At 37.5% G+C, this 12544-nt stretch overlaps 2 protein-coding genes across 6 annotated transcripts in view; one reads left to right on the top strand and one right to left on the bottom strand.

Moving 5' to 3' along the window:
- The window catches only part of LOC307119036 (eukaryotic translation initiation factor 5A-1), a 10846-nt gene extending 8826 nt beyond the window's left edge, over positions 1-2020 (bottom strand). Inside the window, exon 1 of the mRNA XM_079805056.1 lies at positions 1630-2020. The gene's annotated coding sequence lies outside the window, so the exon portion shown is untranslated. The remainder of the gene's footprint in view (positions 1-1629) is intronic.
- On the top strand, positions 848-12544 carry LOC307119019 (Y-box-binding protein 2-A-like). 5 transcript variants are annotated; one of them, XM_079804990.1, is made up of 10 exons: positions 848-1122; positions 5666-5729; positions 5891-5924; positions 6179-6268; positions 6368-6619; positions 6852-6934; positions 8990-9170; positions 9444-9548; positions 9613-9684; positions 11998-12544. In XM_079804990.1, exons 1-9 carry the CDS (start codon positions 963-965, stop codon positions 9646-9648), a joined length of 1005 nt encoding a protein of 334 aa, XP_079661116.1. In that variant the 5' UTR covers positions 848-962; the 3' UTR covers positions 9649-9684; positions 11998-12544. The 5 variants fall into 5 exon arrangements, with proteins under 5 accessions (XP_079661116.1, XP_079661117.1, XP_079661118.1 ...); XM_079804991.1 differs by lacking the exon at positions 848-1122 and adding an exon at positions 4555-4783; XM_079804992.1 differs by lacking the exon at positions 848-1122 and adding an exon at positions 4708-4783 and having other exon boundaries at positions 5672-5729.

The following is a 12544-nucleotide window of genomic DNA, read 5'->3' as shown; positions in this document are numbered from 1 at the left end:
AACAACCATCTTGCTATTCTTGAATTAGGCCTATATCCCCCCAAAAAAAATCTTTCATCAAAGTGAACTTGTTCATCCCCTGAAACAACTTTCGTTTTTTTCCCACTGACATCTCTTGGGGCCATAATAGTCAAATAACTATTGAGGGGAGGTTTTTTTGTTCTCCTTTTTTCTTTTTTTTTAGCAAATTTTACTCTGAAATAAGCCAAACCAAAGTAAAATTCATTGCAAACAGAAATTCAATAACCATGACCAACTTGGATCAGGATATCTGTCCCTCAAACCACAGTATGAACATTCCTGACATCTGAAGAATGGACTTCAGACATGTCCAGATTACATTTATAAATAGAACCAACCATGATAATTACTGTTTTACAAAAAATTTAACAATAAAAGCAGTGCAATAATATATATGCCACATTATCTTTAATTTTAATTATCTTTCAACAAATGAAAATATCTTTTAAATAAATTAATTGTAGTCTCATGGATTACTGTTTGCAGAAGCAAGCTATATAAGGCAACAAGAACATGTCACCTGTTAACTGGACTAATGACATGCCCAACTATTGTAAATATGTAATTATACCTTACAAATACTTGTCAACAACACTGACAATTGTCATTAAACAGCTAGAAAACACAACATTTGAGTAACTTCACTGTACCGTGCAATGATGGTCTGCAAGTATTCACGTGGGTAGGGCCCAAACGTCAAGTCATGGTGCTAGACACGCAGCCCATATCCCACTAGCATGCACATATCGATACATAAATCCATTTCACTCCACATTTAAAATGCTAAGCATCCGATTTCCACTTTCAAACAGCTAACATAATTTGAATGATCGCTGCGCTTCACAAGTCTAGTCAGTTGCACAAGTAGCGCAACTCGCCGCTATCGCACACTTGCACTGTGACACATTTTACAGGGAATACGGGTCGTATGTGTTTGAACAATGAAAGTTGGGCTGCTTAGCTTTCATAAGGACACGCATGCATGTCCTCCAGCCGCAGTAACCTGGCTGCTTTCTGAGGCCTGCTGGATCTGCCACTGCGCACTGATCAGAACCCGAGGCCCGCCGAGCAGCCGCGCTAATCACGGACAAGCAGGTGCACGTATGTCACCCTTAACCCGCACTTGACAACTCGTGAACCAGATCCACAGACTAACTTTAATGCATAACGAAAACCTGCGCGGCTAAAACGAGGTTTCTATGATGCAAGGCTTAGCTAATGTAACGTTAAAATGCGAGGCGCCGTGGACTCATGCGTCTTGAGTTGTGATCAAGTTTTTTTCCATCTTTGTCTTTGTGTCGGGGTGAAACTTTGACGCGAATGTTCCTCGTCAAATTCAGTTTAGTTTGTGCATCCAACGCCCAAGGAAAATATATTGTCGTCATTCTAAATTATTCGCGCAAAATAATGAGTGCACATGTCCTATAAACACTTAGCAATTTACAAGAGATGCTGTATCGTAAGCTAATTGTTTGCTTTGTTTAGGTGACTGTCAAAAGCATGAAACAGATGACAGGTTATCTCGAGCGAGGAGGAGGTTGTTGAGGTGGTTGTTGTTGTTGTTACGCGCGATCACGCCCGTTGTTTGAATTGGTTAAGCATACTTACCTGGTTTACAGCCTTGTCCACGCTTTCAGGGCAACCCAACAGGATATCCCTTTTTCTTGCCCTTTTCTCTCTCGGATCTGTCTGCCTGTTTTTTTGCTATCAGCTGCGCGATGCCTCTTGTGTTTACTCAAGCAATCCGGCTAGCCTGACGCTGCTGTCATTACAAGCGGTTCGTATTCCCCTCTCTCAGTTTGAGCAACACGTTTAGTTGGCTGACCCAAAGCGTGGATCCTAAACTGTCGCTCGCTCGCTCTCTCTCGCTCGCTCTCTCTCTCTCGCTCTCCCTCCTCGTTCTCCCTCTCTCTCACTCTGATCCGTAGTACGAACTAAGTCAACCTCATATACCATGAAATGAACCTCAACCGTTTACCGCGCCTGCGCATTCACCATCGCTCTTTAAATTCAAGGGCGGGTGGAAGTGATGTTGCCATATGCGTGATTTTGCTTATTTGTTTATTTATTTATTATTATTAGTATTTTTTGTGGTGCCCAAGTATGACTGATCGCAATTTTCAAACATCGCAGCCTATTCGAGCCATGTTCTGCATAATGTAATTAGGCCTAATTATTGCCATACTTTCTTTCCTCTTAAATCCCAAATGAGGCATGTAATACATATAGAAATCCATCCATTTACATTCCTGTTTATGAAATTGGGGCAGGACCACAAGAGCCCTTTGCCCCTTAGGGCCCTAAAACTAATAGTCCAATGATAGCTACCAAAAACTTTTATTTTTCTTTCTGTTGCTAAATCGTTGTCGTTGTTTAAAGAAAGGTGTAAGAATTATTTAGTGACTATCCTGAGCTGTGACATCAAAGGCAACAGAGAAAAAAAGTTCACTTGACCCCAAAAAATCAGTCACTGGCAAAACAAAATTACTGTATAATGATTAACGGATATAATATTTCTTGCAAAAAATATAAATAAAGTCAGAATACACAGACACTTTTATCACCAATAACCAAATTGGTGAAAGATGGAGATATGTCTAAGTGCAGTGCTGCAGCACCATTATGTGACAGCCGTTTCAGGACAGCCACAGACCGTTGGCTGTTTCGAAGTTGTCATCTGGTTAAATTCAACAAGATTTTCTACAGGAATTCTAACTGTCTATCTGGAATGCTGTGACGGCAAACCTCTTTAAAATACATCAATGAGTTTTACATGCTGGTCTATTGTAGGGACACTGATATTACTTTTTCACGTCCCTAAAAATGAGGCTGAATGAACGAACTGTAATTGGTTTCTTTACATGTCGTCAAATGGCCTCTAGGTGGTCCTTGGCGAATGAAAGATGCTATGGAGTCCAGACATTTTGCAGCTGTCTTGAAACTGCTTTGACGTATGGTTCTGCAGCTCAGCAGTTGAATACTATTGGAAAGATGTCAGATTTGCAGTCAGATTACTATATTTAGTATGTTAGTATGTAGGCCTATTAATGGGGTCGTACTGTCCAGCAAAACCTTGGTTTACATATCACAGTAAAGTACGACCATCCTCTCAGAGCAGACAAATATTCCTGCCTACTTTTCGAACCCCACTCTACATAATCTCATTAATCGCCATAATCTGTTTATACTTATATTTATACTGGTGAAATGTGAGATCAGAATGTCTGATTTTGGTTTTATGATATGGTAACAGTAGTGAGTGTGCAGAGTGTACCTTGTGTCTGACTGGAAGTCAGTCTCTAGTGCAAATTTCTTTTGTAATGCAACTCTAAATGTAAAAAATAAAGATCTACACAAATTTTCTCCATTCTGTCACCTGATGGAGTTTTGGTTACTTGTCACCGTCACCTCTGTCGCCTTTGGCTTGCTTAGTTGGGGACACTAAATATTAAACTATATTACTGATCTGCCCGCATTGACACTATGATAATTTTACTAAGCTGGATGACATCACTGTATTCTCCAAAAGTGGCTGTGCAGCCGAATCAAATTATGTTACATTATTTTCCTTTTTAACACTTTGAAGCTGCTTTGAAACAATCAGCATTGTAAAAAGCGCTATATAAAAAAAGATGACTTGACGACAAATATTATATTCACTTATCTTTTGTTTACTGCATGGTTCAGATGTCATATGTCTGCATGACTTTAGTCTGGATTTCTCTCACTCATGATGCAAACAGCAGACATAAAGATAGACACACTGGGATTCTTCATAGCATTACACACACTCAGCTACTACTTCATCAAATGCAACATGCACATATTTAGGTACAGAAACTACTGAATGAAATTAAAATTAGTGAATAAAATAATGAATGTCCAATAAAATTATAAGGTGTCGGAAGAATATGACCAAATACACTGCACCAACAGTCTTGGCAAGTCGTTTGGATAAAAATAGTCAAGTGAAACTTGAATCTGGTGACCTATGTGTAGAAGGGCTTGTGCAAGGCATAATGGGTAAAAAAAAGTGTGTGCCATAACTTTATCTATTATTAATTATAAATTATTATTAACTTTATCAATATTATTATTATATTAATATTGATAAAGTTAATAATAATTTATATTAGACCTGTTTCTGCATAGAAGATATAAAGTAGTGGTGCTGTTGACAGAAAATCTGACAAATCAAAAATAAGCCAGCCTGGTGATTTGATGGGATATAGGCTGACTTTTGTGATTTGTCTGATTTTCTGTCAACAGCTCCACTGCTTGCTATCTTCTATGGAGAAACAGGTCTGATGTATTTCATGACACCACTGCAAAATACATATTAATGTTTTGAAAGAGGCATCTATAAAAATATAAAAGATATACTGCATGACCGAAGAGGAGGCATTATACAGTACGACTGAAGCTGGATTATGACATTATGATTAATAATAATCATATAGAAAACATTAGCATGTAATTCTGTAAAAAGTCGTAATGAAAGTGTGAAAAAACAATTTGGTTTTCGCGCGAGACATACGCACTGACTTCCAATTAATCACGCGAGAATGAAGATAGTACTCGCGGATTGGTCGCTCGAACACCAATTAAATCCAGGCTTCATGACAGGGAATCGGGATAAAAAGTTTGAGGTGGCCGCTTAAGTAAAAGTTTGGCGAGTCAGAGGGAGGGGGTTAAATCCAGAGAGAAGAGATGAGCGACACAGAGGCGTCTGAGCAACCTCAGCCCGAGAGAAAAGTCATCGGTAGGGATTCAGTGTCTTATACATTTATTTAAGACACATTACAAATCATAGTAATGAACACGTCGTGTTTATTGAATGAGACGCAACTGACAGGCTTTAGAGTTCTGACAAATTAGCTGTTTTGTATTAATCAGCTGCTTATCTTGTTTTGCTTTCGACAGTATCGTTTTTCAGAATTTATTTATGCTAGGCTATATAGTTTAATTCACAATTGCGACTTTGCATAAATGCTATCGATAACGATGTCGATAATATAAATGTTTTTTACCACATGGTTACCTTCTTCTTTGGAACTTGTTTTACCATTTATTCTCGAGTTAACGTTACTCTTCACTGGGCGATATGATCGTGTCTTGTTTGGGATTTTATATTTTGTAGTTTCTGTAACTACAGCAAAAGATCAATTTAAAGTAGTCCGGTATGATCTGAAGTTCTTCATATTTGAAGCAGGCCAGCATTTGGCTATTTACACAGTGAAAGTGCGTCGATGACCTACATTTCTCCGCGGCTGTCACCATGTGCTTTATGTGGGAGGGATTTAACTGCAGGTGTGTTGCATGTCATTAAGTAAAATATTTACATTATTAACCATAATTTGCAATGTTTGGCCTTGGATCGCATGGATCCAATGATAACCTCATCTTATCGGGCCAAAAACACGTATTTGCGTCTCCCTTTGTCTGACGAGCGTCTGAACGACCTAAGGGGTTGAAAGGTTTCAAAGTTTGTAGTTAATAATTCACACACGTGGCCCAGTGTTCAAATGAGCCTGCATACCGGTCTTTGCTTGAGCATAATAGCTACGAATCTTGTCTGAGCACAGCAACAACTCAAAATATCTTGTGATTGGATGGCGATGCATTATTGTATGATCTGTTACAGCAACAGGTGTGCAAGGGACTGTGAAGTGGTTCAATGTGCGCAATGGATATGGCTTTATCAATAGGTAGGTTCATAATGCTGGTATATAATGTATAATATCGCTAAGCAAGCATTTTAATTATCAGGGTTTTTTGCCTTCACAATATCAAATGATTTTCTCAGAAAAAAATATTGGTTAAGTATAGTCGGTTTCAAATTTAATTTAATTCCCTTTTTGTTCCACAGAAATGATACTAAAGATGATGTATTTGTTCATCAGGTAATGTTTACTTTATACATGCATTGCAACCTTTAATATAAACTACTTTAAATCATTTTCTGGTGGAGTAATGCCACTAGTTTGTTTTTTGTTAAGATGTTAAATGCAGCATATTATAAACATGTCATTCTCCTAATATATCAACATTAGTTTTTAAATGGTTCGACTTGCAACTTAACCCACCCATCAATGATGGAAAATTTTAGGCTAAGGATATGCGTTTTCCTAAGGATGTGCCTTTTTCCTTTGGGCAGACTGCAATAAAAAAGAATAACCCAAGAAAGTTCCTCAGAAGTGTGGGGGACGGCGAGGTTGTGGAGTTTGACGTTGTCGAAGCAGCTAAAGTAAGTGGTTCTGGATGAATCCAAATAGTGTTGAGGAATATTGTTTAATATTGAGTTATATAGCTTAATTTTCACTCTAAAACTAAGCATTTGCTTTAGGGCTCAGAGGCAGCGAATGTGACCGGTCCAGGGGGTATACCTGTCAAAGGCAGCCGATACGCCCCCAATAAACGCAGATTTCGTAGGCGCTTTTACCCCCGTAATGCACGTCCTGCTGAAGGAGAGGAGAATGCTGAGGGTGCTCCAGCTGGTCCCACAACTGAGGGAGAGAGCAGTGAGGAGAAGGGAGCCCCTCGGCCACGTCCTCGCCGCCAGCGTCCACGCAGGAGACCTGTTCCGCCACAAGGCGAGGTGAGGTCATTTGGATGCTGTTTTTAATCTAAAGGTCTGCCATCCCTTAGATTTAATAGTATATTTGAAACATTGCTAGTGAATATTGTAGGCCCTGGTGACATTTCATAGGATTTGTGTTCAATGTGAACTTTCAATATTCAACATTAATCCTTTAAACTTTTGATAATTTTGTTTTATTACTGCACACAGCTAGTCAGTGAGTTTTGCAGTTTTTTTTTCTCCGCTCTAGGGAGAAGCAGGAGAGAAGAACGAGGAAGTAGATGGTGCCCAGCAGAGGCCGCCACCTCGCAGGTTCAGACCTCGATTTCGAAGGTTCATATCCCCACTTGTATATACAACAAACTATAGCTACAGGTTTTAGAAAAACAAAAAAGCTCACAGGAAAAATGCATCAACGGTATAATATTTAATATTTGGATATAGGGTGATGTCATCAATTTTCCTAGGCCAGACATCGCTTTTGTATGATAGTTCATTGACTTTCCAACTGATCTTCAAACCATGCAGCCAGGGCTTAATTTCTGCCGGAACATGTTCCGGCACCTCCGATGTTGGATCCGGAACCTTTTTTATTGAATCCGGCACCTCGTATGTCACTATTAAAATTAATTGTGGTTAATTTAATAGTCCGAAAAATAACTGCTTGTGAAAACAATTGATGCAGTATATTTATTAAATTTTTTTTACATTTAGCACCCGTGCAGTGCATGTTCTGAAATTAAAATAAAAATTGCCTTGAATAGGCTACACGCGGAACTTTTTTCCTTGTTTGTTTTGCGGTCTATTGACGATGCAATGCTCTGATGCGAGCCGCTAGAAAGCCCTGGTCTGTTGTAGAAAGGATACTGATCCATCCAATGCAACAAATGTATTTAATGGCTAATGTATGCATAGGCCTATGCTGAGTTTAATTTATTTATGATTAGATGCGCTGCAGTTCACGCGCAATGCAAGTGAACGCAGCGCACCGGTGCCTCCATGTCACGGTTGTTATATTTGCTTTTTATTTATTAAATACAAGCAATTAGTTGATGCAACATTTACTAAAATTAATATACAATTTATACAACAAAAAAAAATTGTTTCAAAGAAAGGCTTTCTACAAAGCAAAACTTAATGCATTTTTTTTTTCCCGTTACCTCCAACCTGCGTTTTGAGTCGCCGGATACACCCCCCTCTGTGCTCCGGGACCTCCCACTTTACAAATTAAGCACTGCATGCAGCAAAAGCAAGCCACTTTTGAGCATCGCAAGCTTCCCTGGAATTGTTGGAGTCATTGATGGAACTCATGTTTGCATCATTGCTCCAACTGTAAATTAGACGTGTATCAATAGAAAAGGATTCCACGGCATCAATACTAATTTTTGGTGAATTATTTATTTATTTTTGTACAATGCAAAGTAATTTTTAAATTTAAATATTAACATTTCAGTGTCTTAATTAAATGATTTTCATTTAATTACATTAAATGATTGGTGTAATGCTGCTGCGACTTCACCCTTGCAGCCTCACTATTGGCTGATTCAGAGGTTGAGGGTGGCCATTTTGGGCTGACATTGTAGTCCTTAATTCACAACACTCAGGTTCCACCTCAGTCAGCACTTGAGAATCAGTCTTAGACTTTTATAAAGTAGCTAAAAGCTACTTTCAGCAAAGTCTCTTACTCTTCGATATCTTAGTCAAATCTAAGAGTCTCTATTAATCTAACGTCAAAGCTTAAGACTAAATTCTTAAGAGCATTTGTGAGATGTTTTATAATCAGACGCCCTGATTTGAGACTGGACCGTGTTGTCTTGTCAAATTCCCATACTGGTGTTTATTTGAAAAGAAAAATGGAGGGGGTTGAGTCAAATATTAAGATGCCTTACATTTTGAAAAGTGTGTTTAAGGCTGCAAAAAGTCTTAAGTAATATATAGTCTTAAATATAATTAATTTATAATTTCACCAGTGCTAATCACCATTTTTCAAATGTGAATGTGTTGTGGTAAATCCTTGCTTTTTGGTAACTGAATTGAATCAACACTGAACTGATTCCAGCTGAATAACAACATTGTCTTCTGTAGAGCTGCTTCTTATGAATTGAACTCCTTTCATTGACTCCCACTGATTAACTTTACCTACTGAACTGACTTGCAGCAGAATATCTCATAATTATAGTTTGCATTATTTGATTATTCTGTTCGTACTGTGAAGCCACTTTGAAATGATCTGTATTGTGTAAAATTCTATATAAATAAAGGTGACTTGATCAAATGTGACTTGATCAAATAAAGGTGAATGACAATGTCATTGCCTTAAACATGCAAGATAGCCTGTGCTCATTTATTGTATTTTTCAAATCTGAAAGTCTCTTATGTGATGCCCAGGCCGTTCCATCCCCGGCCACCCCCTGGAGAGGTTCAACAGACAGTAGCCCCTGCAGAAGGGCAAGAGTCGCCCCCTAAAGAGGGCCAGACCAACGGGGAACAGACAGAAGGGCAGTCCCAGAAACCTCGCAGACCGTTCAGTCGGCGCAGACAGAGGAAATCTGAATCTGGTACTTCTAAAGTAAGTGATTTCCATAAAAACGCACAAGTGAAGTAGTTGAACTTGACAATATTAGCTTTGTCCTCACTTCCTGACTGTTTAACGTTACCTGCTACAATTCTGGAATGGGGCCATTTTCTCTGGACACTGCTGGAGAAGCAAACAATCAGCTAATCAATTTGAGAAATATTTTGACTTTTAAAAAAAATTGATCTTAATCGAATAGCTCTGTCCCTGTCCCACAACTGTATTCTTCAACTAGGTTGTATAAATATCTGGCTTGTCATTGTTTAGGATGGAGACGAACCTGAAAAACCTGAGTCCCCAGCTCGGACCTCCAAGTCTGCTAACGTCAAATCCTCTTCTGAAACGTCCCCAAAACAGTCCCCTAAAAATGAGGTGAGTAGTTTTGTTTTTTGCCAATGACGCTAATGGACCCTAACAACAGTTTCTCCCTGTGTAGGCACCTGCCCCTACAGCTTCCAAGCCCTCAGAATGATTTCTGTGTCTGGAAAAAATGTGACCCTGGAAAGAGGTGGGACTTCCTGAGCTAAACTGGTTTTGGCCATCAAACTACAACTGCTGTTAAAATGCAGTTAGAAGTTGTCAGCTTGCTGTAGCAGCTACTGAATATTCTAAAACATTTAATTCGTGTTTTGTTTAGTCATGCTTTTTAACTCTTTGCCCGCCATCATTTTTGAAAAGTTGTCAGTTTTTGATCTTTTTCACAATTTCTTGGCCCCCAGAATATTTTGTTGTAAAAAAAGAACAGACTGCTGCTTTTAAACAAAAACCCTGTTTAATTCTAGCTTCATGCATTTTGGACAAAAAGCTATGAAAATCATGTTTTCTGAATCTGATTCAGAACAGGGATCAAAATATGGATGGAGTCCATCAACTCCCCTAATGCTTGCACAGTCCTTTAGCTCATCCTGGGTCGATATTTTCATTCAGTAACATTTGGCAGTTTTGAATTCTGCTGTTTAATGTTGATTATTGCGTTATTTTACATGTATATGATTACATGTGATAGCTTGTTTCTGCAACTTTTTCGCATGGGGTTTTGGTCAGGAGATTCAGTACCCTTTCAACAGTGTCATAGCGCCCCCTAGCGTATAACCGTTCCGTGTTGGGCGGGGAAAGTTAAAAAGTTGAATTAATTGGCAAAGACAATCCTTGTATCATTCGTTCATTCCTTTTTTGATTTTTATATTTATTTATAAAAATGTTTTAAAAAAATTATTTATTTATAAAAATGTTAAAAATAAAAGTGTATTACAATTTGTATATATATATATATATATGTATGTATATGTATGTGTGTATATATATATGTATGTGTATATATATATATATATATATATATATATATATATATATATATATATATATTTATATTTATATATATTTATATATTTATTTATTTATATATTTATTTATTTATTTATTTATTTATTTATATATTTATTTATTTATTTATTTATTTATTTATTTATTTATTTATTTATTTATTTATTTATTTATTTATATATTTATTTATTTATTTATTTATTTATTTATTTATATATTTATTTATTAACATTCAGTTGTAGAAAATTAATAAACAGCTTGAATGTTCAACCTCTAGATGTCGAAGATCAAACAGTGTCGTCATCAGTTGTTCCTCAGTTAGAGCACAACAGAGATAATGCATGCATACTCTTCTGAGGCTTGTACTGTAGGCCGTTTTATTAATTTATTATTGATCTCAAAATAATGCTTTTGCTCTGCGCAAACTGCTGTGTACTCGCATAGATGTACACAGGATTGCAATGCCAATATTTTCACTTGACGATAAAATTACTTTTTTGGTTTCTCGCCAAACCTTACTTTTTACCTTTTAGAACAATTGGAATGCAAAGCCCTTTGCATAGGATTTTGACATGTTTTTATCCGCTTTAATAAAAAAAAAAAAAAAAAAATTCTCTTGATGAAAGTCACCATTCTCTTCCATTTTAAATGAGCAAGCGTGAGCAAGACAATAAAAAAATGCAGCAGTCAAGCTTTTTGTTTTAGCTGAGATTTGTATTAATTGATGTCACAAAATGGCCTGGTTTCACAGACAGGGCTTAGATTAAAGCCAGGATTAGGCCTTAGTTCAATTAGGACATTTAAGTAACTTTACAAACGTGCCTTAGAAAAAACATTACTGGTGTGCATATTGAGACAAAACAATGGCACTGACATATTTCAGTGTAAGTTGCTTTCTGTTAAAACAGCTCAAACATGCATTTTAGTCTTAGGCTAGGTTTTAAGCCTTGTTTGTAAAACAAACCGGGGGAATGCGTTTTATTTTCTCAGCCAAGTAAACTTCCAAAGCTAAATCACAGAACCGTTGTGCGTTCCCTACACTACTCCATGCTGTCCGGTGCGTTGTGCAGTTTTGCTACACATTGAGAGTTGGTCAGTTAAATAAAATGGCAGTGTGCCAAAGTAGACTAATGGGTAATGTATGGAGGCAGGTGCGAGGTACATTCATATTTCTGAAATAAACACCTATAATAGCCTATTTCACTGATGCGTAGTTAGCCATGAATCTACATCTACACCGAAGAAAGCCCTGTCTAGGTGAATTATGGTTCGTGTAAAGCCATTCATTAGTCTAGTTGTTTGATAAAGAGATGAAATGTTGTAATAAACACTTAAGAATCTGTACTCACTAACAACTTTTGCATTTGTTTAATTTTAGTTTTATGCATTTGTCTAAATTTTTAAAATAACCCTCTGTCCTTCTAAGTTGCCTTTTTTTTTTTTTTTTTTCTTCTTCCATGCCTCACTTTTTTTTTTTTCTTCCTGTGTCACTGCATAGGTTCCCAGGTGGGTTAGTTTGAGGGGTAGGACCACGCCTGTCTCGTCAAACATTCAAACAACTTGCCCCTCGCTTCTACGTCCTTGTCCCTCCCCCAACCTGATCCACCGCTTGTGGTCTGGACCCTTCATCTGTCAGGGAGAGCGAAAGAGAGGGATGAATGGGAAGAGAGGGTTGGGTTGATGCATACTTGACCATTTAAAAGTAAATAGCAAAAAAAAAAACTGCTCTTAAAAAGCCCATTAAATTTACAATATTTCCCCTTAATAGTTTTGTTCTGTACTATGGGTGATGAGCAGTAAAGAAAACGTGACCAGTTCGTCTACTTTAAGTTCATCAAAGAGCGGAAATGCCATCCAGTGTGATGAGCGCAGCACAGACTCTTCTCTTACTTGTAACTTGATAAAAGGGGAAAGCATGCATCCAATCAAAATACAATTTGGTTTAAAAATTGTCCCTTTTTTCTTTTTGTTTGGTATGTACTTTACTTTGGTGGGGATTTTGTGCAATGCCAGTAAAGTAAATAAAGAGTAAATTGATTATTTGC

This window comes from Gobio gobio (genome assembly GCF_949357685.1).
Source record: "Gobio gobio genome assembly, chromosome: 2".
NCBI lineage: Eukaryota > Metazoa > Chordata > Actinopteri > Cypriniformes > Gobionidae > Gobio > Gobio gobio.
The sequence above is the reverse complement of the archived record's forward strand: the minus strand, read 5'-3'. Positions and strand labels throughout refer to the sequence as shown.

Coding starts and splice junctions, on each gene's coding strand:
- LOC307119019 (XM_079804990.1), top strand. CDS start 963: ATGAAAGTTGGGCTGCTTAGCTTTCATAAGGACACGCATGCATGTCCT. Junction 6,935..8,989: donor TTCAGACCTCGATTTCGAAG/GTTCATATCCCC, acceptor TGTGATGCCCAG/GCCGTTCCATCCCCGGCCAC. Junction 9,549..9,612: donor AACAGTCCCCTAAAAATGAG/GTGAGTAGTTTT, acceptor CTCCCTGTGTAG/GCACCTGCCCCTACAGCTTC.